The sequence below is a fragment of the Ascidia mentula genome, chromosome 6 (genome assembly GCF_947561715.1).
Source record: "Ascidia mentula chromosome 6, kaAscMent1.1, whole genome shotgun sequence".
NCBI classification, from domain to species: Eukaryota; Metazoa; Chordata; class Ascidiacea; order Phlebobranchia; family Ascidiidae; genus Ascidia; species Ascidia mentula.
Genome location: NC_138571.1, coordinates 15,876,534 through 15,902,911, shown reverse-complemented (window position 1 = coordinate 15,902,911; position 26,378 = coordinate 15,876,534). Strand labels below are relative to the sequence as shown.

Sequence of the window (26,378 nt, the reverse complement as noted above, 5' to 3'; positions counted from 1 at the left end):
ACTTTTTTTAATTTTGACCTTAAATTCTCCATTTAACTTAAATTGATCTGCGGTGCTTGGAATCGTGAAAGTCGTTAAAGATGGCATCGGAGAAATTCGCACCCGTGTGATTGTTTGGCAAAACTCGTGCTAACATTTGTGCGCGATGGTTTCCTGTAAAAACGTTGATTGTTTCTTGGTAGGAGGAACTGTTTTGTTCGCTTTATATCACCCAAGCGGTTTACGTTGTTCTCTCTATTACCAACCTGTTGCGATCCGTGGTGTGAAATACCCACGGGCCGATATACAATGACACGCGGCGAATCCGCGTCGTGTCAAATTACACGACGGTGGCATTGTGTTGGAGGGTAAAATCATTGTGCAAGGTGGTTGATGTAACATTTGGTCGCTGTGTATTCGGTTAGAGCAAGATTTAAACAAAACGTCACTTGAGCAAGACCCATTACCGCTACAGTGCCAGATTTAACGAGACAGAATGCAAAAGCTAACATTGTTGCTTTTATTTTAGAACGAAAGCATTGTGCATTTTTGCCACCAACGATCTGTATGCAGTGCATTGTCAATCCAGATCAATCAGTGGCTCTAATTAACCAGTGGGAAGTTATAAGGTTGTAGGTGATCAATTAGTTTGCATCGAAATATACCATAGTATTTGCAAGAAGAATGTTATATTCTGTATTCTCCCTGTGTCGTACACTTGGCATTTGATCACGCAATGTGACAAAAATGGAATACTCAAATTCTAAGTTACAAAATTTAAAAACAAGGATTTCGTCAAAACTGATTTGTGGGAAATGAGAGGAGAAAGGTTAAAGGTTAACCACTGAGATAGGGGCCAAGACATCCTGGGTTCAACTCCTGGCGTTTTTAAAATAAGGTTGTATTTAGTTAACTTTTTTGTAAGGGTACGTTTGCAAAACTGTACCGATATTACATCACACGGCGAGTTACAAAGTTGTTAATTTGTTGGAATGAGGTTTTCTCAATATTTTCTACGGAAGCGCTTCGTCCTCGTGTCATAGTTTTTTAAGTGAATTGGACACCCAGCGGATCGACGTTGAATAAAAGGTACCGCACAATGTATATCTGTTTGCCTTCCAGTGTAAAAGCTATAGCCCCATGCCACAATCACAAGCTGCACTGATGACATCTTATAAGTCGAAACAACGTGTACATTTGTGTGCAAAAAAAGTGGTGCAGGCAACAAGTGATATATGAGGGATATGTTAGACGTTAACATCGTTTAAGGATTCTTGAAACCTTGTTAGAAACTTTGAAAACGTTGTATTCTTTTGTGGTAATGTGGAATTCCGAATCGAAGTATTGCTCAAAGACCCTGTTTTGACAATGTAGCGAATCCCAAAATGGACGCCAAATCCAATCATTGAACGTGTAGCCGAAATTAGTACAACTCGGTAAATGCCCAGGGTACCCTGCATTGGCGGCCTACCGCGAAGATCTGGAGTCGCGCAACCACATTGATGACTACTTTTGCATTTACAAAAACATACGATAATACGTATAATAAAGGCTAAAAACGATTAAAGCGTTTGTTTTTTGGCGCTTGCATAAAAGAGGACAGCACTTCATCTGGCGCCCAACAACCAGTCTCTATCAGACCACAGCGCTACAAACATCACACAACGGCACCTCACAAAAACAACCGGTCCTCACCATGCGTCACCACCAGAGAACTGTCGGGCTTGCCACTGATTACTTCGCCCGTCAGCACCTTAACTAATTAGCGTACCACATGTCTGCCACCCAAACACGACTGCTCAAGCGTGCCAAATTAAACTGTGAAAAGGTGAAACAAATACCGATACATATTAAATATGCAGGAATATAACCAAGAAAAATATGTGAATTAAAGTGCATAGAGGTCAAGTAAAAACAAAGAAAGCAACAAAATATGCGTAAAACAAAAACAAATAAATTCGTTTTCAAACACAAGTCCTCTAACTAATGCCCTTTAATTTAAATTAGTCAATGGAGTTTGGAATTATAAATGTCGTGCAATATGGCATTGCGAGAAATCTACACCCGTGTGATTGTTTGGCAAAACTCGTGCTCGCATTTGACAATACTATTCATACATGTATGACTGTGTCCTGAAAAAACGTTGATTTGCAATTGTTTCTTGGTTAGGAGGAACTGTTTTGTTTGCTTTATATCACACCTGCGGTAGACGCTGTCTTCTGTATTGTGTTGCTTTTTAACAATGTAACTTGTTGGGGTAAAATTACCACATGGGAATCCACGAGAGTACGGACACGTGATTCTTTTCCGCCTCGTGTTTAATAGCACGATGATGCTCGTTGTCTTACGCTGCAAAATCATTGTGCTCGGCGGTTGATGATTTTGTCTCTGTGTATATTGAGTTGGAGAAAGTTTAGTATCATAATAACATTTGTTTGAACTTCGTCTTCTCTTGCAATAATGTGTCGGTCCGAAAATATTATGCAAGGAATCTATTTCAATAATCGGAAGAATCCGGATATAGATACCGAATTTTAATATTGATCTTAAATTCTCTATTAATGTCCATTAAAATAAATATATCAGTGATGCTTGCAATCGTGAAAGTCGTTAAAGATGGCATCGGAGAAATTCGCACCCGTGCTATTGATTGGCAAAACTCGTGCTAACATTTGTGTGCGATGGTTTCCTGTAAAAACGTTGATCGTTTCTTGGTAGGAAAACTGTTTTGTTCGCTTTATATCACCCAAGCGGTTTACGTTGTTCTCTCTATTGTCAACCTGTTAAGATCTGTAGTGTGAAATACCCACGGACCGATCCAATGACACGCGGCGAATCCGCGTCGTGTCAAATTACACGACGGTGGCATTGTCTCAGATGGTAAAATCATTGTGCGAGGTGGTTGATGTAACATTTGGACGCTGTGTATTCGGTTAGAGCAAGATTTAAACAAAATGTCATTTGAGCAAGACAAAAAAAAAACTATGATTGGATACTACAAAAAACATTTCAAAACAGAAGCAAACTGCACTTTTATAGGTTAAACGCAAGACTAACATGCCGAATTAGCAAAGTGCTATTGTATGGTGGCTCCTTTGTTTAAAACAATAATACATGACTCTTTTACATTTTTTTACAGTGGTCGATTGAGAAGTAATGCGAAGCAAAATTCTGCCTCTGCATGTAGCACTTACATCTTATGCTTTGTCACACACCGGCGGTTTACACAGGTTATACTGGGTTCAAATCCCAGTGTGGCAAACATGCGAATCGTGTAGCTTTCCCCAATTAAGGTGTTGCAAGCACCGTGTGAACAAGGATGTGGTTTCAGTGGCTAAAATCCTGAGGACTTTCGAAACCTTGTTACAAAGAGTGGAAAAGTTGTCCCCTCTTGCAAAAATGTGCCGTCCCTAATTAAAATATTAAGCACGGAATCTATTTTAATGTTCGAAAGAATCAGGATATAGATACTTTTTTTAATTTTGACCTTAAATTCTCCATTTAATGTCCTTCAACTTAAAATGATCTGCGGTGCTTGGAATCATGAATGTCGTTGAAGATGACTTCGGAGAAATTTGCACCCGTGCTATTGTTAGGCAAAACTCGGGCTAACATTTGACAAATACCAACCATAGCTGTGCGATTGTTTCATATAAACCGTTGATTCGCAATTGTTTTGTGGTGAGGAGGAACTGTTTTGTTTGCTTTATATCACACCAGCGGTAGACGCTGTCTTCTGTATTGTGTTGCTTTTTAACCTGTAACCCGTTGGGGTAAAATTACCGCATTGAATATCCACGAGAGTACGGACACGTGATTCATTTCCGCGTCGTGTTTAATAGCACGACGATGCTCATTGTCTTATGCTGCAAAATCATTTTGCTCGGCGGTTGATGACTTTGTCTCTGTGTATATTGAGTTGGAGAAAGTTTAGTATCATAATGACATTTGTTTGAACTTCGTCTTCTCTTGCAACAATGTGCCGGTCCGAATTGAAATATTATGCAAGGAATCTATTTCAATAATCGGAAGAATCCGGATATAGATACCGAATTTTAATATTGATCTTAAATTCTCTATTAATGTGCTCTAACTTGAATATATCAGTGGTGCTTGGAATTATGAATGTCGTTAAAGATGGCATCGGAGAAATTTGCACCCGTGCTGTTGTTTGGCAAAACTCGTGCTAACATTTGTGCGCGATGGTTTCCTGTAAAAACGTTGATTGTATCTTGGTAGGAGGAACTGTTTTGTTCGCGTTGTATCACCCAAGCGGTTTACGTTGTTCTCTCTATTGTCAACCTGTTAAGATCTGTGGTGTGAAATACCCACGCACTGATATCCAATGACACGCGGCGAATCCGCGTCGTGTCAAATTACACGACGGTGGCATTGTCTGAGAGGGTAAAATCATTGTGCAAGGTGGTTGATGTAACTTTTGGTTGCTGTGTATTCGGTTAGAGCAAGATTTAAACAAAATGTCATTTGAGCAAGACAAAAAAAATCTATGATTGGATATTACAAAAAACATTTCAAAACAGAAGCAAACTGCACTTTTATTGGTTAAACGCAAGACTAACATGCCGAATTAGCAAAGTGATATTGTATGGTGGCTCCTTTGTTTAAAACAATAATACATGACTCTTTTACATATTTTTACTGTTGTCGGTTGAGATGTAATGCGAAGCAAAATTCTGCCTCTGTATGTAGCACTTACATGTTATGCTTTGTAACACACCAGCGGTTTACACAGGTTATACTGGGTTCAAATCCCAGTGTGGCAAACTTGCGAATTGTGTAGCTTTCCCCAATTAAGGTGTTGCAAGCACCGTGTGAACAAGGATGTGGTTTCAGTGGCTAAAATCCTGAGGACTTTCAAAACCTTGTTACAAAGAGTGGAAAAGTTGTCCCCTCTTGCAATAATGTGCCGTTCCTAATTAAAATATTCAGCACGGAATCTATTTTAATGTTCGAAAGAATCAGGATATAGATACGTTTTTTTAATTTTGACCTTTCTCCATTTAATGTCCTTCAACTTAAATTGATCTGCGGTGCTTGGAATCATGAAAGTCGTTGAAGATGACATCGGAGAAATTCGCACCCGTGCTATTGTTAGGCAAAACTCGTGCTAACATTTGTGTGCGATGGTTTCCTGCAAAAACGTTGATCGTTTCTTGGTTAGGAGGAACTGTTTTGTTCGCTTTATATCACCCTAGCGGTTTACGTTGTTCTCTCTATTGTCAACCTGTTAAGATCTGTAGTGTGAAACACCCACGGACCGATCCAATGACACGCGGCGAATCCGCGTTGTGTCAAATTACACGACGGTGTGCATTGTCTCAGAGGGTTTTTACAACCCAGTTAAGTTTATTGGGTTTCCCCTCGAATCAACCCAACATGGTTTGTGGCAACTACCCAATATGTTCGGCCTCTAGACAACCAATTTGTTTTTCAGTGTAGGAGGTGAAACATCATGATAAAGGCATTTGCCCTTTGAACAGGAGACCACGGGTTGTTTTTATTTGCACTCGTTTTAAAGTTGGCCATTAAAAGGCCGATGACGTGAATATGCAACAATTAAATTAATTAATTTAACTTTCTCGCGACATTGAGGTTCGGAAACTTTCCATCCAGTGGGTTGTTAACAACCTTTAGCGTTTTGACAGCATGCTACGACTTCATGGGAAGAGTATTAAGTTAAAGAAGGCGTAACTTGAGTTTCGGTGAATTGTCAATATTTGCGGCGAGTCATACGTGATGTAATGGGATAATATGAAATGTCACATGAGTGAGTTTTCTGATGCGCGACAGATTGAAAGATCAAGCACCGAAGGCAACAATATTAGGTCCAATAAAATAAAGTCATTAAACAAAAGTAATGCCAGTCCTGGCACGAAATTTGAAGTTAATCATTGGGTTTGCGCCATGTAGAACGCCGAATTATTTGTATTTGGTCGCAAGCATGAGTTTTGCCAAACAATAACGCAAGTGCAAGTTTGTGTTTTTGGAACTCATCTTTTTTATTATTACACAGTCAACGTACATGAATGAAACATAAAAACGATTTTACTGAATTAAGGCTGATTGCAGAATTTGAAGAATTTTAAAAGCAAGAATATGCTATCGCAATTTTTAAACTATTTGTACAGAATCAGTCTAAATTAAATCAACAAACTGTCTACTTGGACGTATGGTTTCGTCCCTAATCGAAAGAATATTGTTTAGATGCTGTATACGCAGGATTGAAGATTTGTAACTGAATTTTCGTTATGTACTCAGAAAACAACTCTCCAAATGTGGCATGAATCAATCTAAGACAAGAAATGATAAATTCGAAGGATAGTTCTAAAGGTGAGTTTAATTTGCAAAATCCCCTTGCGTGATCTGCCCTATTTGGCCAACACAACCCTGAAAGTAATTGCAAACACGACTTTTTCAATTTCTATAACAATCAGTCGTAATGGTTTTACTGACCAAATTAACAAAATTTAGCTTGAGTAAAACACAAATCAAGAACATGTGGACGAAACGCATTTACAATGTAAATCAAGAATTGATTTGCGCGCTAAAAATTTATGCAATAACATCAACAAAATGTATATAGTTGAGCTACAACGTTTCGATTATCACCTCTGTCGGCCAGAAAAAGAAATCATACAAGAATTTGCTAACTTACTTCAACTGACATTACTTCTATCTTTCTTTAACCCTCAGCCGTGATTTAAGGTTATACAAAAATCCGCATCTCCACAAGCGACATGGAAGAAGGCAGCAACATTGGCTCCAACGTAACAGACAAAACTTATCCGATTACAAACCAGGAAAAACTTGGAAGATTTTACATATTCAATCAAGAGGTAGGACAAAAACCAAAAAGGACACTTCTTGAAAGAAAAGCTGCTGCACAGTGCCCATATTTTCTGGTCAAGTAACGAAAGACGCTATGTTGTTAAAATGTGGCACCATCAATTCCTTATTTCACAAAAAATTGGTAATTCGTCAGAAATAATAAAATATTTAAGCCGGCAAGCAAAGGACAGTATAATACAGCCTATAGGTGTACTTTTAACGTAAGATCGATCTGTTTTTGCGAAAAAGGAATTTGAGGGGCTCCCAGAGAAGCGACGGAATGGGACCGATAAAGATGCACAACGACTGCAGGACATTGCTAAAAAATTGGGATTTGAGCCTGAAACATTTAAAGACTTCACAAAAACCAAAATCAAGAAAAAACTTGAAAACTGTAGGTTACGGTGTTGTGTGTAACTGTGCAATACCAACAGGTAATTTCCTGTATTTAGACGCAGTTGAATTCTGTAATGAAAACTATTCGTGCTTCGCTTGTGCGTTTCTCACTCACGGAGAAACTGGCAAAAATGGTCCAGAGTTAAAAGGCCATGACGCATATTTGAATCTTGAGCGCGACATACTGCGCCACTTTACCGCCAATAAGTGCTCACCATTGGCAGGAAAACCAAAAATTTTTTTCATACAGGTAAAAAAAAAGTAAAATAATTGCTAACTGCTGTTTTTTACCGTTTGAACTTTACCTGTTTAAAACAATATGCAAAAAACGCACAAAAACAAATTTTAACAATTTTAGGCTTGTAGAGGAGATGGAGAAGACTTATTTGATGCTTCCACCAAATCGAATGTCAAAAAGCCTGACCTTCAAAAAGTAACAAAGCTGTCCGTAGGATCGGAAGCACATTTCCTTATTGCAGACTCTACAATACCAGGTTTTGTGATGAATATGTAAAAAAATTTAAATTCAAAATTTTCGCAAAATTTGTAAACGGCAAAAAATTTGCGCATTTTATAGCTTAATTATGCTTTTAGAATCGAAGTCAAGACGCGTGTTGACGAAAGGGACTACATTTATCCAAGCGCTTTGCGATTCCTTCGATCATTTTTTGGAAAAGTCGAAGTTTACAATAAACGAGGTGGTGAACAAATTTAAATTTAAAGTGTAAATAAGTTCTCCTATTTCAAAAGTGATTTTGCATAGTGTAATCATGGTTAACTCACGTGTAGGTTTTGTGTCATATGAACCGAAGTTTAGCGGAAAATGACATGAAAGTTACCAGGGAAGTAAATGGGACAAGAGCCAAATGCATTAAAAAGCAAATTGCGTCGGTCACAACACAGTTAACCAAGGACATTTGTTTGTGAGTTGTTTATAAAGAAAAAATATTACAATATTTAGTATATGGCCCAAAATTTACCCATGATATTTTTCTGCACAACCAAACACTGAAGTAAAACCAATGTTTTAGTGGAAAAGGAGTTTCTTCAACAGTTATTGATCAAAGAGTCCAGCACGCAAACTCAAACCACTTTTTGATTTTAGCTTCCGAGGTATGATTTAATTTTATACTTAGTAATGTTGTGAATGCCCGTACTCCTGTTCAAGTATGACAATCCACCAATGAGATGCATATTGCTACGTGTTTAGAGTTACCGCTCAGAGTACGGTTGTCTGGACGAACAGAACTTTAAAGAAACTGCAACCAAAATGGGTTTTACCACTCGCGTCATTCGGTACAAAAACGCTGAAGACAAGACTGCAAAAATTAAAGCATGTAAGTAACCAGAGTTTCAAATATTTACAAAAATAACATGGACACAGAGCTTTTGCGATTAGACCAGCGTAGCTCGATGAATGCTGGTTTAAAGTACAATCTTCATTCGACCCTATGTTTAAATTTTATTGCATCTGTCACAGTTTAGCGCTGCAAGCCTTTGCTTATTGACGTCAACGCTTTATGTAAAGAATTTTTTATCCAAGAATTGCAGAAATCTAAAAATTATGTTGGTGATGATAATTTTTCAGACTTCAAAGATGCGAAAGATGGAGAACCTTACAGCGTATTTCTTTGTGCCGTGCTTACTGTGAATGACAAAAATGACAAAGGAGAGGATTGGTACGATGATTTTACAGTTGGCTCTCTGATGACTGATTTTGACGGGGAAAATTCTCCTCAACTGATCAATGTTCCAAAAATACTCTTTATCCAGGTATGGACCGAAGATTTAGGCAGATAGAAACTGCAAATAAATCTCCATATTTCACAAGCTGTTGTATTTTGTATAATTCAATGCCTCATATACTATGTCCAAATCGAGTTTTGTACAACTTCATTCACGTAATCAACGACGAATGGTGACGCATTCGCCTGTTTGCAAATTTTCGGTTTTGTAGGCTTGTAACCCTAACTCCGAAGATACCATTGGTTTTGACAGCGTTCGCTGCATGACAAAGTACGAAGATTTTCCACCAACATACGCTGATTTTCTAGTTACGCACTCACGTTCAAGTAAGTACATTGTTTTTTTCCTTATACAATTAAAGGGCGAAAGTGGGACAATTTTATCGTGCAGGCCGCTATGAAGACGCTGGAAATGATGATTACAAATCTGTGTTCGTCCGCAGTTTGTGCGATTGTCTGCTTGAGTTCCAAAATAAATTGGATATTTTGCAAGTAAGTAAAACTAGTCCTTTAACAGACAAAAACAGAATAATATTTGGTCATTGAATTGTACAAGGAAACTCTCCTGTACAAATTTGTCCCATTTTATCCATCCAGCATATTTTAAAACCATCAACATTTCGTGCATACAATGCATTTTTAAGCGCACTAATTTACGCTATGCGTTTGCAATCCACCCTGACAGGGAGCTATTTAACGTTTAAATGTATACCTCGTGCATGTGTTTATACCCAAACGGTCGGTAATCGCTAACAAATTGATTAAACTACTTACGTGCTTTAACAAATAAGGGGTTGTCTAGATTAGCGAGAGTTGCCCGTTAGCCTAGGTATACTTACCTCAAAATTAGTTGCATTAAAGCCGTGTTTCCCAACCTTTTTGTGGTTGCACCTTGTTGAGTGTTACGAGGTAACCTAGGTGATTAAGTAACGAACAAAAAATGACTTAAGATATTTTAAATTCGAACTATATCACAAAATTACGGAAAGGTGCTCGCGTACCACCTGTAATTCCGTCGCGTACCGCTAGTGGCACGCGTACCTCCGGTTGAAAAACATGCATTAAAGCTTCCAGAACTGACGAGAAGTCAAACCAAACAACCTCTCGTTGGTTCTTATCTAGAAGTATTCCCGACACAAAACAAATTTCTGTAAATACATTGTACCACAGATTATGCAACAAGTGAACTTGAAGATGTCGCGGATCAGTTTAGTGGACGTCCCGCTTGTTACAACACACCTCACACAACAGGTGACGGTGGCTACGAAGACGAACGATCAACAAGAGTGACTATGTTTCTAGTTTGTCTTACTCAAAAAGATATATTTTTATATGTTAAGTATATATTTTGTATATCAGTATATATTTTGTAAGAACTTTATGTAGAACTGTAGTAATTTTTATTCAAATTTTACTTTTTGTAAATTTTTGTGAAGTGGTCGTTTTCGTATTTCATTTTGTGCATTGTCATTGGTTCTGTCATTGACATTGTCACAAGATTGAGTAATTTGTGCCACGTATATTTTTCATTTATTTTCATGAAGTTTTTATTTTGTACACAGTTTAAGTTCACTGCACTTTTTTTCCTATATATCACTGTGCGATAATTAATTCAGTTTATTATGAGTCTTCATTAACTTTCTTCCAAACATTTGGCTTCAAATATTTGATGGCGTTTGTGTTTGCTCAAACATGCACGTAACGTGTGCACTTCAAAGTGTCAGTCAGTGATCACACAGTTAAAGATCCCTGAATTTTATATACTACGGGTGTCCATTTCGTTTCTATATTTAACATTTTAGTTGTAAATATTATTAATGCAAATAACAAAGTGCCCTAATTGCGTGATCCGTGAACAATTAAAACAATGGTTCTATGGAAAGGCTAAGGTTTTTCATCAAAATAGCACTGGTTGTGCCATATGAGCGTCGGTGGCGTATGACTTTCGGAAATAATTTCAGCGTTTAGTTTTTTTTTGGTTCACCTCATCCTATAGCAAACAGATTGCTGTGGCTACATTGTAACATTGAATTTTAATCACATTTCCAATCAAATCATTCGTGTGGACTACGCGAATAAACACTAAATACAAGGAGGTCCCTTAATTCCTCACTTCAACTTCCTCAGAAAAGCTTCATGGTTAACAGTGTCTACAGTCAATTCAACTAGGAAATGCCTCTGTCATTCTTAGGTTCTGCAAAAATGGTATGCTGTCTTTTGGAGTGAAACTTTGGTATGACTGATAACAATCTTGTCAGCTATATGGTCATGTAACCACTTTGCTGTCATTTGGGCAATGTTAGTGATCAGAATGATGAGTTACGAACAACGCTGTTTTCATTGGATGTGGCCTGTGTGGCCCACGTTGGCTAAAGTTGAGGAGATTAAGCAAATGCGGTGGTGTAATAGCTTGACGCAAATCAGCATCGAACCCACGTTTCACTACATCGTATGGCACATACGTAGTGACAGTGACAAGCAAGGTTGAATCCCTAATTATGAGTTAATTCGACACGATTTTGCACCACTGTACTAAACTCTTATTTACATCGAACATTATAAATTGGTACCAGGTGATACATCATAACAAATGCAGCAAGTTGCCTACGTCAACTTGAGATGTGGAAGGAAGCTTTTAGCATGGTTAAGCTTGTAATGCAAGTAAATTGTAATGCTCCTCTTTTCAGGTCTGCCACCAACGCTGTCTGTACGATCCCTCGACACGTGAGAATTCTGACTTTCGTGAGAGCATCAGCAGCAGGAGCAGGCCCACCCACCCATTCCACAATACTACTTCAGATGTAGTGGTTTTGGTCGTTTCTAAATTTATGTACATTTATTACTGACCTCGGTCTTTTGGTTCAGACTCGAGGCAGGCAACGCTTAGTACTAACACATGTAACAGCAGTATTTCTAAATATATATAAGCTTACTAGATTATGTGCAGCAAAACAAGCGAAAGTAATAAACTGAAGTTTACAGGCAAACAAAATACACATAATATTTTTGCGTTCACGTTGCGACCAACGCATCATCATCAGGAAATGTGTAGAACCAATGATACTTTTGTTTACCTTAGCTCATATTTATCGCAAAATACGCATACAATTGAAATATAAATGACGTCTATAAGGCGGTGAAAAATATTTTGCGGCGTCAGCAACAGCACATCAGAAGGGATATTCAAATAAAGAAAACACACATCAAAAAGAAAACAAACTTATGTACAAATTTTCTTTGATGTAAGCAGGTACACGTTTACCAATTTACATCACAATATCATTCAATCTTCGGTTTTGTAGCCAAGGTTATCGACTGACTGAGATGCGATGTTACCAAGGCCATGTTTTGTAGATCCACTTTTGTCATTCTGTAGTTTACCCGCCTCATTATCTACAAAACAGTAATATGCTCAGTTTTTTATTATAAACGTGTTTTTGTCAACCTAAGTTTGGTGACCTTGCTGTACGATGGTCTGGAACTTTATTACTTACTCTTTTTCTCCTGAATATTAATTTGCCTAGTTTCGCATATATAGTTATATTTTATGATGTAAAAGGACAATCAATACATACACGACAGAGAAAACTGGCGTTTTGACATATTACTTTCTTAACTTCAGGCCTATTCAACATTGTTCTTTGGCGCACTATCAAAAACAATTTTAACCATTTATGGAGGTATGAAAATCGTTTTTAAAGCTTCTATAAGTTCAATACATTGATTTGATATCTTACGTGCATGATGTCCAACTGGTCTTGATACTCAAGAAGGCAATCGCACAAGATGTTCACAAAATAGGACATAGTACCATTGTCTTGCAAGTTGTAATAACTCTCTAGCAGCAATAATAAAATGTTTATTAAAATGTTTATCGCGAAAAAGCTCACTTCTGCTCACTGGAACGTGAATGAACAATCAGCATATCAGCATATGGGTTACTAGAAGGAGGGGAAGGAAATTTATTCTCATCTGGGTTTCCATCGTCCATCGCAGTTGGATTAGCAACCTTAAATTACATTTTTAGTTTTTTATTGTTTTAACCCCGCAAAAACGAACCTGCAAAAAAAACAATTTTGGAACATCTTTTAATTGAGGGCTATTCTTAATAGAAAATGCACTCAGCAGTTCCCCAATTGTAGGATCGTCTTCCCATTCATTGTCAAAGGCATTACCTTCGTGGGTGGAGAGCAAAGCAAAGAGACATATGCTGCTGTTTTCGTGCTTCGTTATGCTAAAATCTAAAAGTTTTGTTCTGAATTATTTTCCATACATAAATAATTATGCAACATATTTATCACCTACATGTTTTTATTTGTTGAAATAGACATTTTTTATCTTTGTAACAAAATTCACGGGGAACAAATCCCATCTTTCTCGCTGTGTTGGACAAATTAGTTTGGTCTAAATAACCATAAGCCTCTGCGTATCCCTGTAAAAACGCAATTGTATTTAATCTGCAGCTTGCAAATGCAGTACATACATCAAAATTATGATTAAAATGACAACACAATTTTACTCTTGCCTCAGAACAAAAAATTAAAAATGAATTGGAATTTGTTTCGTGCTTTTCAATACTACTGGAATTCGTCTCGCGCTTTTCAATACTGCTGGTACCAATGAAACCCCGTTCTTCTTCCTTTTTTTCATGCACATTTCTGCAAAAATTATTTAACATAGTCCTATCATATAATCTATTTTGTTTTGTTTATTTGAAGGTCGTACGCAATTAAAAATGATTACCCAAAGTAAAAGTCTTTTGTCAACTGAGATGTATATGGTGCCAGTTGTTTCATTCTAAACCTATACTGTTTTCCTTTAATTGACTTCACAATTTTATGTTCCTCCCCCACTTCCATAATGGCGTTCGTGTGACATAACACCTGAGGCAAAAAGCAAGTTTGAAATACAAACATGTTTTGATTTTACCAATTAGCTAGACAAACAAATTTATCTGTATTATCATTTGGTTTAGATTAATATTTGTTTTTCGGTTGCACAAACGTTCTGTTTTGCACCTCTTCGGGAGTAAATTTTTTATTCTTCTCCAAGAATTTTCCAAATGATTTGCACAAAGTTTTTATGAAAAAAGATCCAGATGATGTGTGGCGAAATGATACGCTTTCTGTAAAAAGTGTGATGGCCAATATGAATACACAGTGTGATATACAGTTAAACATAACAGTGACCTGGAAGTGTTGATTGTGCAACGAAGAAATGGGCCTCTGGTGCAACGGACAATACCTTTACGTCACCTAAATCAGGTGTTTCGAATGCCTCTTGCGTTTTAATTGCTTCTGTGTTCCTGCACGCCTAAAGCAACAAAGGAATTTTAACACAGCATTTTTTGCTGGTCCATTAAGTTACAAGCTAACGCAACTATTACGCACGTGAAAAGTGCCCATTCATTAAAATCATGAATATACCAGTAAATTAGTATCTCATATTAAAATTATAAACTTGATATTGTCACCTGTATAAAAAAAAGTTTGGGTTTTCCGGATAGACATTTACAGTTATTATCCGTAAAACACATCAACGCATCTTCAAGTTTAAAATAGTCGATGACTCTTCGACCTCCCGACTCAAGGCGGTATGCTGCAATCTCCTGAAATCCGTTATTTATCCTTCCGTGAGAAAATAACGCACACGCAAAACACGAGAAGCTCTCATTGTGATATGTTTCAGAAACTAAACATACAAACGTTTGTCAAACAAACAGGAAGTTAATACAAATACCCAAAAAGTTACTGACAGCTTTTCAGTATTTTGAATGTTTCATCGGTTGTTTTATCTTTGAATGTTACAACATCAAAATTTAAAGCTCTGGCAATGCTGGCTAGTTTTCTTTCGTCCTGTTCTGTTCCAACTCTTCTTGAATGGAACATGTTCGCAAAAGTCTGGTAGAACAAGACTTAAAAGATGTTTAGTAAAGTTTAGTTTTATTTTCTTGATGTTTAAAATATGTGTCGTTATCCAAACTTTTCCGTCATTACTCCAGTTACCTGATTAAAGATGAAGAATTTTCCAAGTTTCCCCGTGTCATTAACATCATATCGAAACCAAGTTTCATCAACCCCACTTTCACTGTAATCGCTTGTAACACCTTAGAGAAGAAAAGTCGCTAAATATTTTGTAACAGCGTCTGTTTACTGAAAAAGAACATATGGTTAGGAGCCACCGTTGCAGTTTTTGACAAACCTAATCGGTACGAAACCTCAGTCCTACATACGACGTAAAATTGCAAATTATTAACAACGTGGGCCAGCTTTGTTAAACGAGTGGTCTAAGCAACGGAGGTAATATTCGTTGTATTTCAATGGAAGCAGCACGTTTATTTTAAATGATATAATTCAAAAACGCTTTTTTTTTCATTAAAAGAGTATACTACGTGCCACCAAGATGATCATGCGTAATGATAAATATGATTGCCGTTTTCCTTTGTTGATATTTTTCTAAATAAATTAGGACTTTCTTTAATCGTGCAGAATAACCCCGTTTGCAATCTCTGATCGCATCAACATTTTTATATAACTTTGGGAAATAAACAGAAGACCACGCCAAGCGTTGATACCACGTTAAACCAACTTACTTGTCATCGTTTGGTCTGTTGACATAATTGCTTCATGTTCGATTCCAGCCTTTGACGTCATAGACGATCCTGCATCCATGACGATATAGTTTACGTTGTGAATCCGCTATCTTGCGCAATATACCGCTTAAGCTAACGTCGTAGTTGTAGTAGGCCACTTAACATAAAAGAAAAATTTTAAGCAATGGAAACGTAGGCTTCGCATCAGCAGAAAACTGAAAAAAACGACAGACTGCAATCAGGATACCGCAAATCTCTGTGTGATGCACTCAGCATGTGATTGCAATATACGTGTGCAATTTGTCATGTTAATTCCTTTGAATTTGTTGGTCGCGCACCAGTCACTAACAAATTGCAGCTACAATGCCAACATCTCTTATACGCATATCATTAATAGCTGAGCCTGACAATAACGCAAATCATCAATAATAAATCAAGTTTCCGATACTCTGCAGCAAAATATTAAATATTATCTCAATCTCAAATATAATTAACTCTGATTCAAATTAGTAAATAACAATTTTACTCGTGCACAAACTATGGTTTTTCTATCATTTGACATTAACAATCGTCTTGATTGTACATTTCCCCCCTTTCAATAGCAATAATTGACCTTGCCAGTTGCCAAACACATAATTAAAACCTTCTTTATTTATTAAATCTAACGTAGATAAGGGTAATTTAGTTAATATTTAGATTTAACGATATCGCAAGAAAATTAGCACAAAATTGTACCATTCCTAGCTAATGCGTCTTTGGACCCCACATCACTGTTCTGTGCTTAGAGCTGTTAGCTCGGCCTGTCATAATTGTTTACTACCAATTTCAAATCAAAAACCCAACTGTGAATTAAACGAGTTTATTTTAATCGTTGGCAATTTACGTAATTCATCACTGTTATAACTATCTTTGTGTCAATTCCAAATCAATTATGGTTTTGATTGATATGCTCTAATGGACTAACCGAATGGCGTCCATTTCTCATCTATCGACATAGTCTATAATGTCGTCACTGTAAGCTTTTTGTTTTATTGTGTATAAAACCATTACGTCACTGATGTTCGTCACTGACGCTTGACTGTTACGTTACTACCTAAAAAAAACACACTGTTACGTAGCAACCATTCCGGTTAGTAATTACCTTAGATACAAATACCTTATATTGTTACATGTTCGTTACCATATGAAATAAAACAATGTGATATAAAAACTTCTAATAACGCCGAGGACAACAATTTCAAGTTCAATTCGCAAAACAGTATTTTATGCTTGCAGATAAAGGTCGCCAGATGGCTTCTCGCATTCCTACCGGTGGCGAAATATTCCCTTGCTGGCATAATGATATAAACCAAGCTCGGAACGACAGTCAGAACATAGCGCAGGCTAACAAAAACAAAACACCGCTATATCACCAAATGCTATGCCAGCAAGCAGTGCAAGTAAAGTACACTAACACCAAAGCTATAGCTAAATAAAGCAGATTTGTAACAGATAACAACGCTGTTCCTATACCAACAAACATAGGAAGATTTTATATAAAACGACACAATGTACTGAATGTTGCGCAAAAGTATTATGGAAACCGGTATCGAGCCCACGGAATGCTGAATTTATAATTTTATATCCATTAACAAATAAGTACGGTTCCACACAAAGTTTGCAAGACAAAGTTTGTTTTTTTAACGATGAGAAGCTTTCATGGTAGGTTGCATTCACTGCCCACGATGGGTAAAATAACACGTGGGCAATGATTTAACGGAAATCGTCAATAAACCCGCGCAGTGTTGCATCACAGTGGCTTTGCGTTTGAAGGAAGATCGATTTACACATCAGGCGTGGGCTGCCAAGCCTGCAAACCTAAGGATCGCGATACGATAGCTGTGATCGCCAAGCAAGGACCTGCGCAGTGGGTCGATCCTGCCAATCAAGCCATTGCATGAAATATAACTGCGTTATTTATTAAATCTAACGTAGATAAGGGTAATTTAGTTAATTTTTAAATTTAACGATATCGCAAGAAACTTAGCACAAAATTGTACCATTCCTAGCTAATGCGTCTTTGGACCCCACATCACTGTTCTGTGCGTATAGAGCTGTTAGCTCAGCATGGCATGAATATTGACTATTAATTTCAAATCAAAAACCCAACTGTGAATTAAACGAGTTTATTTTAATCGTTGGAAATTTACGTAATTCATCACTGCTATAACTATCTTTGTGTCAATTCCAAATCAATTATGGTTTTGATTAATATGCTCTAATCGACTAACCGAATGGCGTCCATTTCTCATCCCATCGACATAGTCTATAATATCGTTACTGTAAGCTTTTTGTTTTATTGTATATAAAACCATTACGTCACTGATGTTCGTCACTGACGCCTGACTGTTACGTTACTACCTAAAACACACTGGTACGTAGCAACCATTCCGGTTAGTAATTACCTTAGATACAAATACCTTATATTGTTACATGTTTGTTACTATCTGAAATAAAACAATGTGATATAAAAACTTCTAATAACGCCGAGGACAACAATTTCAAGTTCAATTCGCAAAACAGTATTTTATGCTTGCAGATAAAGGTCGCCAGATGGCTTGTCGTATTCCTACCGGTGGCGAAACATTCCCTTGCTGGCATAATGATATAAAGCAAGCTCGGAACCACAGTCAGAACATAGCGCAGGCTAACAAAAACAAAACACCGCTATATCACCAAATGCTATACCACCAAGCAGTGCAAGTAAAGAACACCAACACCAAAGCTATAGCTAAATAAAGCAGATTTGTAACAGATAACAACGCTGTTCCTATACAAACATAAGGAAGCACATTATATAGCCTTGTCTGGTGTATTGCCAACTTCCTTCTTTCTTGCGTTCATCACGTAGCAAACCGCGGAGTTTCATGTTTATTATATTGAGACTACATGAAGAATGCTATTTCGTGTTCGCTTACTTGTGAAGTGGAAAAAGCGATTAAAAACGAAATGCTGTACAAGCCTGAGAAATCACCATTAGACCGATGGAATTACCAAATCTGTTTTAAATCACCTTTACCAAAACTGTGCGAGTCGGAAATGACGCAGTTTTGTTGTGTGTGGCTGTGATATATACACATGACGGTGTGGGAAATATACAATCTTTCTTCATACAAATTGCTTGTTGCATATTGTTTGAATGCAATATGACTATATTAAAAATATTAATGTTTTTATTATAATCAAGCCATCAAAATGAGGTGTGATCTTAAAGGCAGCGATGTCGGGACGTTTTACTCCCTCTGTGTCCACCTTTAAATAATAAGCATGTTTTTGCACGAGCAATGCTATGTTACGACAGTGACGCTTCAGCAATATTGTTGAACCAGTGCGTCGCGGCGCCTTATTCGGGAATATGTATGATGAATTCTGTCATTCTTAGGTTCTGTAAACATTTAGAGTGAAACTTTGGTGTGACTAATAACGATCTTGTCAGCTAAATGGTCATGTAACCACTTTGCTGTCATTTGGGCAATGTTAGTGGTCAGAATGATGAGTTACGAACAACGCTGTTTTCATTGGATGTGGCCTGTGTGGCCCACGTTGGCTAAAGCAACAAGTTGAGGAGATGAAGCAAATGCGGTGGTGTAATAGCTTGACGGAAATCAGTATCGAACCCACGTTTCACTACATCGTGTGACACATCGCGGCTAATGTAGTGACAGTGACAAGCAAGGTCGAATCCCTAATTATGAGTTAATTCGACACGCCACAAAACGATTTTGCACCACTGTACTGAACTCTTATTTATCATCGAACATTATAAATTGGTACCAGGTGATACATCATAACAAATGCAGCAAGTTGCCTACGTCAACTTGAGATGTGGAAGGAAGGTTTTAGCATGGTTAAGCTTGTAATGCAAGTAAATTGTGATGCTCCTTTTTTCAGGTCTGCCACCAACGCTGTCTGAACGATCCCTCGACACGTGAGAACTCTGACTTTCGTGAGAGCAGCAGCAGCAGCAGGCCCACCCACCCATTCCACAAAACTACTTCAAATGTACTGGTTTTAGTCGTTTCTAAATTTATGTACATTTATTACTGACCTCGGTCTTTTGGTTCAGACTCGAGACAGGCAACGCTTAGTACTAACACATGTAACAGCAGTATTTCTAAATATATATAAGCTTACTAGATTACGTGCAGCAAAACAAGCGAAAATAATAAATTGAAGTTTACAGGCAAACAAAATACACATAATATTTTACGTTCACGTTGCGACCAACGCATCATCATCAGGAAATGTGTAGAACCAATGATACTCTTGTTTACTTTAGCTCATATTTATGGTAAAATACACATACAATTGCAATAAAAATGACCTCTATTGCAAGGCAGTGAAAAATATTTCGCAGCGTCAGCAACAGCACATCAGAAATGATATTTAAATAAAGAAAACAAACTTATGTACAAATTTTCTTTAATGTAAGCAGGTACACGTTTACCAATTTACATCACAATATCATTCAATCTTCGGTTTTGTAGCCAAGGTTATCGACTGTATGAGTTGCGATGTTACCAAGGCCATGTTATGTGGATTCAGTTTTGTCAATGTGTAGTTCACCCGCCTCATTATCTACAAAACAGTAATATGCCTAAAATTGTTTGCTATAAACGTGTTTTTATCAACCCAAGTTTGGTGACCTTGTTGTACGATGGTTTGGAACTTTATTACTTACTCTTTTTCTCATGAATATTAATTTGCCTAGTTTCGCATATATAGTTTTATTCTATGGCGTAAATACAATGAATACATACACGACAGGCAAAATTGACGTTTTGATATATTACTTTCTTAACTCCAGGCCTATTCAACATTGTTCTTTGGCGCAATGGCAGGAAACACTTTACCATTTATGGAGGTATGAAAATCTTTTTTTAAGCTTCTATAAGTTCAATACATTGATATGATATCTTACGTGCATGATGTCCAACTGGTCTTGATATTCAAGAAGGCATTCGCACAAGATGTTCACAAAAATGGACATACAACCATTGTCTTGCAAGTTGTAATAACTCTCTAGCATTAATAATAAAACATTTATTAAAATGTTCATCACGAAAAAGCTCACTTCTGCTCACTGGAACGTGAATGAACAACCAGCATATCAGCATACGGGTTACTAGAAGGAAGGCCAGAGCATTTATTCTCATGTGGGTTTCCATTGTCGATCGCAGTTGGATTAGCAACCTTAAATTACATTTTTAGTTTTTTTATGTTTTAACCCCGCAAAAACGCACCTGCAAAAAGAAGAGTTTTGGAACATCTTTTAATTGAGGGCGATTCTTAGTAGAAAATGCACCCAGCAGTTCCCCAATTGTAGGATCGTATTCCCATTCATTGTTCAAGGCATTACCTTCGTGGGTGGAGAGCAAAGCAAAGAGAAATATGCTGCTGTTTTCGTGCTTCGTAGTGCTAAAATCTAAAAGTTTTCTTTTGAATTGTTTTCCATGCATAAATAATTATGCAACATATTTATCACTTACATGTTTCTATTTGTTGAAATAGACATTTTTTATCTTTGTAACAAAATTCACTGGGAACAAATCCCATCTTTCTCGCTGTGTTGGACAAATAATTTTGGTCTAATTTACCATAAGCCTTTGCGTATTCCTGTAAAAAGGCAATTGTATTTAATCTGCAGCTTGCAAATGCAGTATATACATCAAAAATATGATTAAAAAGACAATACAATTTTAGAAACTCTTGCCTCAGAGCAAAAAATTAAAAATGAATTGGAGTTTGTTTCGTGCTTTTTAAGACTGCTGAAATTCGTCTCGCGCTTTTCAATACTGCTGGTACCAATGAAACCCCGTTCTTCTTCTTCCTTTTTTTCATGCTCATTTCTGCAAAAGTTAACATAGTGCTTATAATCTATTTTACAAATTTCGTTTGTTTTGTTTACTTAGTACGTAAGCAAATAAAAATGATTACCCAAAGTAAAAGTCTTTTGTCAACTGAGATGTATATGGTGCCAATTGTGTCTTTTTAATCCGACAGTTTTCATTTTCTATTGTCTTCACATCTTTTTGTTCCGTCAGGGACATAATGGCGTTCGTGTCACATAAGACCTGAGGCAAAGGCAAGTTTGAAATACAAACATGCTTTGATTTTACCAATACGCTAGACAAACACGATGAACTGTATTATGATTTGGTTTAGATCAATATTTGTTTTTTGGTTGCGCAAACATTTGTTTTGCACCTCTTCGGGAGTAAATTTTTGGTTCTTCTTCAAGAATTTTCCAAATGATTCGCACAAAGATTGTATGAAAAAAGATCCAGATCTTGTGTGGCGAAATGCTACGCTTTCTGTAAAAAGTGTGATGGCCAATATGAATACACAGTGTGATATACAGTTAAACAAAACAGTAACCTGGAAGTGTTGATTGTGCAACGAAGAAATGGGCCTCTGGTGCAACGGACAATACCTTTACGTCATCTAAATCAGGTGTTTCAAATGCCTCTTGCGTTTTAATTTCTTTTGTGTTTCTACACGCCTAAAGCAATAAAGAAAATTTAACACAGCATTTGTTAATGGCCCATTGAGCTACCAGCTAACGCAACTATTACGCACGTAAAAAGTGCCCATTCATTAAAATCATGAATATTCCAGTAAATTATTATCTTATATTAAAATTATGAACTTCATAATGTCACCTGTATAAAAAAAAGTTTTGGTTTTCCGGATAGACATTTGCAGGTATTATCCGTAAAACACTTCAACACATTTGCAAGTTTAAAATAGTCGATGACTCTTCGACCTCCCGACTCAAGGCGGTATGCTGCAATCTCCTGACATCCTTCTTTTGTTCTTCCGTGGGAAAAAAACGCACACGCAAAACACGAGAAGTTCTCATCTTTATAGTTTTCAGAAACTAAACATACAAACGTTTGTCAAACAAACAGGAAGTTTATACAAATACCATGGAGATTTGCTAAATTCTCTAAAAAGTTACTGACAGCTTTTCAGTATTTTGAATGTTTCATCGATTGTTTTATCTTTGAATGTTTCAACATCAAAATTTAAAGCTGTGGCAATGCTGGCTAAGTTTTCTTCGTCCTGTTCTGTTCCAACTCTTGTTGAACTGAGCATGTTCGCAAAAGTCTAGAAGAACAAGACTTAAAAGATGTTTAGTAAAGTTTAGTTTTATTTCCTTGTTGTTTAAAATGTCTTTCTTTATCAAAACTTTCGCGTCATTACACCAGTTATCCATTACCTGATTAAAGATGAAGAATTTTCCAAGTTTCCCCGAGTCATTAACTTTGTATCGAAACCAAGTTTCATCAACGCCCGCGCTTTCACTGTAATCGCTTGTAATACCTTAGAGAAAAAAAGTCGCTAAGTATTTTGTAACAGCGTCTGTTTATTGAAAGAGAACATATGGTTAGGAGCCACCGTTGCAGTTTGTGACAAACCCATCGGTACGAAACCTCAGTCCTACATACGACGTAAAATTACAAAACATTAACAACGTGGGCCCGCTTTTTTAAACCAGTGGTCTAAGCAACTTCATAAAAAGAGTATACTCCGTGCCACCAAGGTGATCATGCGTAATGATAAATATGATTGCCGTTTTTCATTTTCGGTATTTTTCTAAATAAATTAGGACTTTCTTTAATCGTGCAGAATAACCCCATTAACAATCTCTGGTCACATCAACATTTTTATATAAGTTTGGGAAATAAACAGAAGACGACGCCAAGCGTTGATACCACGTTAAACCAACTTACTTGTCATCATTTGGTCTGTTGACATAATTGCTTCATGTTCGTTTCCACCCTTTGACGTCATAGACGATCCTGCATCCATGATGATATTGTTTACGTTGTGAATCCACTTTCTTGCGCAATATAACGCTTAAGCTAACGTCGTAGTTGTAGTAGGCCACTTAACATAAAAGAAAAATTTTAAAGCAGTGGAAACGTAGGCTTTGCATCAGCAGAAAACTAAAAAAAAAACAGCCTGCAATCAGGATACCGCAAATCTCTGTGTGATGCACTCAGCATGTGATTGCAAGATACGTGTGCAGTTTGTCATGTGAATTCTTTAGAATTTGTCGCGCACCAGTCACTAACGAATTGCTGCTACAATGCCAACATCTCTTATACGCATATCATTCATAGCTGAGCCTGACAATAACGCTAATCATCAATAATAAATCAAATTTCCGATACTCTACAGCGAAATAATGAATATTATCCCAATCGTTTGAATTTAAGGCCATCCACCATTGTTATAATTAACTCTGATTCAAATTAGTATAAATAACAGTTTTACTCGTGCACAAACTATGGTTTTTCTATCATTTGACATTAACAATCGTCTTGATTGTCAATCAGCAATAATTGACCTTGCCAGTTGCCAAACACATAATTAAAACCTTCTTTATTTATTAAATCTAACGTAGATAAAGGTAATTAGTTAATTTTTAGATTTAACGATATCGCAAGAAAATTAGCACAAAATTGTACCATTCCTAGCTAATGCGTCTTTGGACCCCACATCACTGTTTTGTGCGTAGAGCTGTTAGCTCGACCTGGCATCTTTGTTTACTACCAATTTCAAATCAAAAACCCAACTGTGAATTAAACGAGTTTATTTTAATCGTTGGAAATTTACGTAATTCATCACTGCTATAACTATCTTTGTGTCAATTCCAAATCAATTATGGTTTTGATTAATATGCTCTAATGGACTAACCGAATGGCGTCCATTTCTCATCCATCGACATAGTCTATAATATGGTTACTGTAAGCTTTTTGTTTTATTGTATATAAAACCATTACGTCACTGATGTTTGTCACTGACGCCTGACTGTTACGTTACTACCTAAAACACACTGGTACGTAGCAACCATTCCGGTTAGTAATTACCTGAGATACAAATACCTTATATTGTTACATGTTCGTTACCATCTGAAATAAAACAATGTGATATAAAAGCTTCTAATAACGCCGAGGACAACAATTTCAAGTTCAATTCGCAAAACAATATTTTATGCTTGCAGATAAAGGTCGCCAGATGGCTTGTCGTATTCCTACCGGTGGCGAAACATTCTTTTGCTGGCATAATGATATAAAGCAAGCTCGGAACGACAGTCAGAACATAGCGCAGGCTAACAAAAACAAAAACAACGCCATCACCAAATGCTATACCACCAAGCAGTGCAAGTAAAGAACACAAACACCAAAGCTACAGCTAAATAAAGCAGATTTGTAACAGATAACAACGCCGTTCCTATACCAACAAACATAGCAAGATTATATATAAAACGACACAATGTACTGAATGTTGCGCAAAAGTATTATGGAAACCGGTATCGAGCCCACGGAATGCTGAATTTTAAATTTTATATCCATTAACAAGTAAGTACGGTTCCACACAAGGTTTGCACGACAAAGTTTGTATTTTTAACGATGAGAAGCTTTTATGGTAGGTTGCATTCATTGCCCACGATGGGTAAAATAACACGTGGGCAATGATTTAACGGAAATCGTCAATAAACCCGCGCAGTGTTGCATCACAGTGGCTTTGCGTTTGAAGGAAGATCGATTTACACATCAGGCGTGGGCTGCCTAGCCTGCAAACCTAATGATCGCGATACGATAGCTGTGATCGCCAAGCAAGGACCTGCGCAGTGGGTCGATCCTGCCAATCATGGCATTGCATGAAATATTACTGCGTTATTTATTAAATCTAACGTAGATAAGGGTAATTTAGTTAATTTTTAGATTTAACGATATCGCAAGAAACTTGGCACAAAATTGCACCATTCCTAGCTAATGCGTCTTTGGACCCCACATCACTGTTCTGTGCGTAGAGCTGTTAGCTCGGCCTGGCATAATTGTTTACTATCAATTTCAAATCAAAAACCCAACTGTGAATTAAAGAGTTTATTTTAATCGTTGGAAATTTACGTAATTCATCACTGCTATAACTATCTTTGTGTCAATTTCAAATCAATTATGGTTTTGATTAATATGCTCTAATGAACTAACCGAATGGCGTCCATTTCTCATCCCATCGACATAGTCTATAATATGGTTACTGTAAGCTTTTTGTTTTATTGTATATAAAACCATTACGTCACTGATGTTCGTCACTGACGCCTGACTGTTACGTTACTACTTAAAACACACTGGTACGTAGCAACCATTCCGGTTAGTAATTACCTTAGATACAAATACCTTATATTGTTACATGTTTGTTACTATCTGAAATAAAACAATGTGATATAAAAACTTTTAATAACGCCGAGGACAACAATTTCAAGTTCAATTCGCAAAACAGTATTTTATGCTTGCAGATAAAGGTCGCCAGATGGCTTCTCGCATTCCTATCGGTGGCGAAATATTCCCTTGCTGGCGTAATGATATAAAGCAAGCTCGGAACCACAGTCAGAACATAGCGCAGGCTAACAAAAACACCGCTATATCACCAAATGCTATACCACCAAGCAGTGCAAGTAAAGTACACTAACGCCAAAGCTATAGCTAAATAAAGCAGATTTGTAACAGATAACAACGCTGTTCCTATACCAACAAACATAAGGAAGCACATTATATAGCCTTGTCTGGTGTATTGCCAACTTCCTTCTTTCTTGCGTTGATCACGTAGCAAACTGCGGAGTTTCATGTTTATTATATTGAGACTACGTGAAGAATGCTATTTCGTGTTCGCTTACTTGTGAAGTGGAAAAAGCGATTAAAAACGAAATGCTGTACAAGTCTGAGAAATCACCATTAGACCGATGGAATTACCAAATCTGTTAT

The 26,378-nt window shown here is 37.0% G+C and overlaps 4 protein-coding genes across 6 annotated transcripts in view; 1 reads left to right on the top strand and 3 right to left on the bottom strand.

Annotated features, from left to right (window-relative positions):
- The first annotated feature begins 482 nt into the window (after nt 1-482).
- LOC145907490 (uncharacterized) overlaps nt 483-26,378 on the top strand; it is a 49,420-nt gene continuing 23,524 nt past the window's right edge. Inside the window, exons 1-14 of one of the 3 annotated variants that reach the window (XM_082994897.1) lie at nt 483-1,068; nt 6,259-6,330; nt 6,706-6,836; nt 7,078-7,222; nt 7,281-7,474; nt 7,583-7,718; nt 7,819-7,922; nt 8,014-8,147; nt 8,256-8,337; nt 8,435-8,561; nt 8,813-8,997; nt 9,182-9,296; nt 9,361-9,461; nt 10,140-11,011. In XM_082994897.1, the coding sequence (XP_082851023.1) occupies nt 6,303-6,330; nt 6,706-6,836; nt 7,078-7,222; nt 7,281-7,474; nt 7,583-7,718; nt 7,819-7,922; nt 8,014-8,147; nt 8,256-8,337; nt 8,435-8,561; nt 8,813-8,997; nt 9,182-9,296; nt 9,361-9,461; nt 10,140-10,259 (1,602 nt within the window). In that variant the 5' untranslated portion in view covers nt 483-1,068; nt 6,259-6,302 and the 3' untranslated portion in view covers nt 10,260-11,011. Of the gene's footprint in view, nt 1,069-2,497; nt 6,331-6,705; nt 6,837-7,077; nt 7,223-7,280; nt 7,475-7,582; nt 7,719-7,818; nt 7,923-8,013; nt 8,148-8,255; nt 8,338-8,434; nt 8,562-8,812; nt 8,998-9,181; nt 9,297-9,360; nt 9,462-10,139; nt 11,012-26,378 lie in introns of those variants that run through there. The other 2 variants (XM_082994896.1, XM_082994898.1) reach the window with 2 other exon arrangements.
- Nucleotides 11,818-13,397, bottom strand: LOC145906688 (caspase-7-like). The gene is made up of 5 exons (XM_082994139.1): nt 13,275-13,397; nt 13,029-13,210; nt 12,870-12,978; nt 12,707-12,807; nt 11,818-12,362 (listed from the first exon to the last, which is right to left on the bottom strand). The coding sequence occupies exons 1-5, from the start codon at nt 13,339-13,341 to the stop codon at nt 12,249-12,251; spliced, it is 573 nt and encodes a 190-aa protein (XP_082850265.1). The 5' UTR covers nt 13,342-13,397; the 3' UTR covers nt 11,818-12,248.
- LOC145906346 (caspase-7-like) lies at nt 13,374-15,713 on the bottom strand. Its single transcript, XM_082993767.1, has 9 exons — nt 15,562-15,713; nt 14,975-15,075; nt 14,725-14,869; nt 14,443-14,660; nt 14,159-14,282; nt 13,988-14,094; nt 13,713-13,852; nt 13,481-13,627; nt 13,374-13,401 (listed from the first exon to the last, which is right to left on the bottom strand). The coding sequence occupies exons 1-9, from the start codon at nt 15,638-15,640 to the stop codon at nt 13,374-13,376; spliced, it is 1,089 nt and encodes a 362-aa protein (XP_082849893.1). The 5' UTR covers nt 15,641-15,713.
- LOC145906516 (uncharacterized) lies at nt 19,704-23,481 on the bottom strand. Its single transcript, XM_082993948.1, has 13 exons — nt 23,337-23,481; nt 22,823-22,926; nt 22,566-22,710; nt 22,263-22,480; nt 21,979-22,102; nt 21,808-21,914; nt 21,538-21,674; nt 21,314-21,449; nt 21,090-21,216; nt 20,844-21,025; nt 20,685-20,793; nt 20,522-20,622; nt 19,704-20,178 (listed from the first exon to the last, which is right to left on the bottom strand). Exons 1-13 carry the CDS (start codon nt 23,413-23,415, stop codon nt 20,065-20,067), a joined length of 1,683 nt encoding a protein of 560 aa, XP_082850074.1. The 5' UTR covers nt 23,416-23,481; the 3' UTR covers nt 19,704-20,064.

Excerpts from the sequence above, each read along its gene's own strand:
- LOC145906688 (XM_082994139.1), bottom strand. The coding sequence starts at position 13,341 with ATGGGATTTGTTCCCCGTGAATTTTGTTACAAAGATAAAAAATGTCTA. Across the intron at positions 12,808-12,869 it reads GATTGTTCATTCACGTTCCA|AGAGTTATTACAACTTGCAA; the intron begins GTGAGCAGAAGT and ends TATTGCTGCTAG. Across the intron at positions 12,363-12,706 it reads ACCAGTTGGACATCATGCAC|ATAATGAGGCGGGTAAACTA; the intron begins GTAAGATATCAA and ends ACTGTTTTGTAG.
- LOC145906516 (XM_082993948.1), bottom strand. The coding sequence starts at position 23,415 with ATGGATGCAGGATCGTCTATGACGTCAAAGGGTGGAAACGAACATGAA. Across the intron at positions 22,481-22,565 it reads ATTCAAAATACTGAAAAGCT|TTTCTGAAAACTATAAAGAT; the intron begins GTCAGTAACTTT and ends TTGTATGTTTAG. Across the intron at positions 20,623-20,684 it reads GGTTGTTCATTCACGTTCCA|AGAGTTATTACAACTTGCAA; the intron begins GTGAGCAGAAGT and ends TATTAATGCTAG.
- LOC145906346 (XM_082993767.1), bottom strand. The coding sequence starts at position 15,640 with ATGGATGCAGGATCGTCTATGACGTCAAAGGCTGGAATCGAACATGAA. Across the intron at positions 14,095-14,158 it reads TGCACAATCAACACTTCCAG|AAAGCGTATCATTTCGCCAC; the intron begins GTCACTGTTATG and ends CACTTTTTACAG. Across the intron at positions 13,628-13,712 it reads ACAAAAGACTTTTACTTTGG|AAATGTGCATGAAAAAAAGG; the intron begins GTAATCATTTTT and ends TAATTTTTGCAG.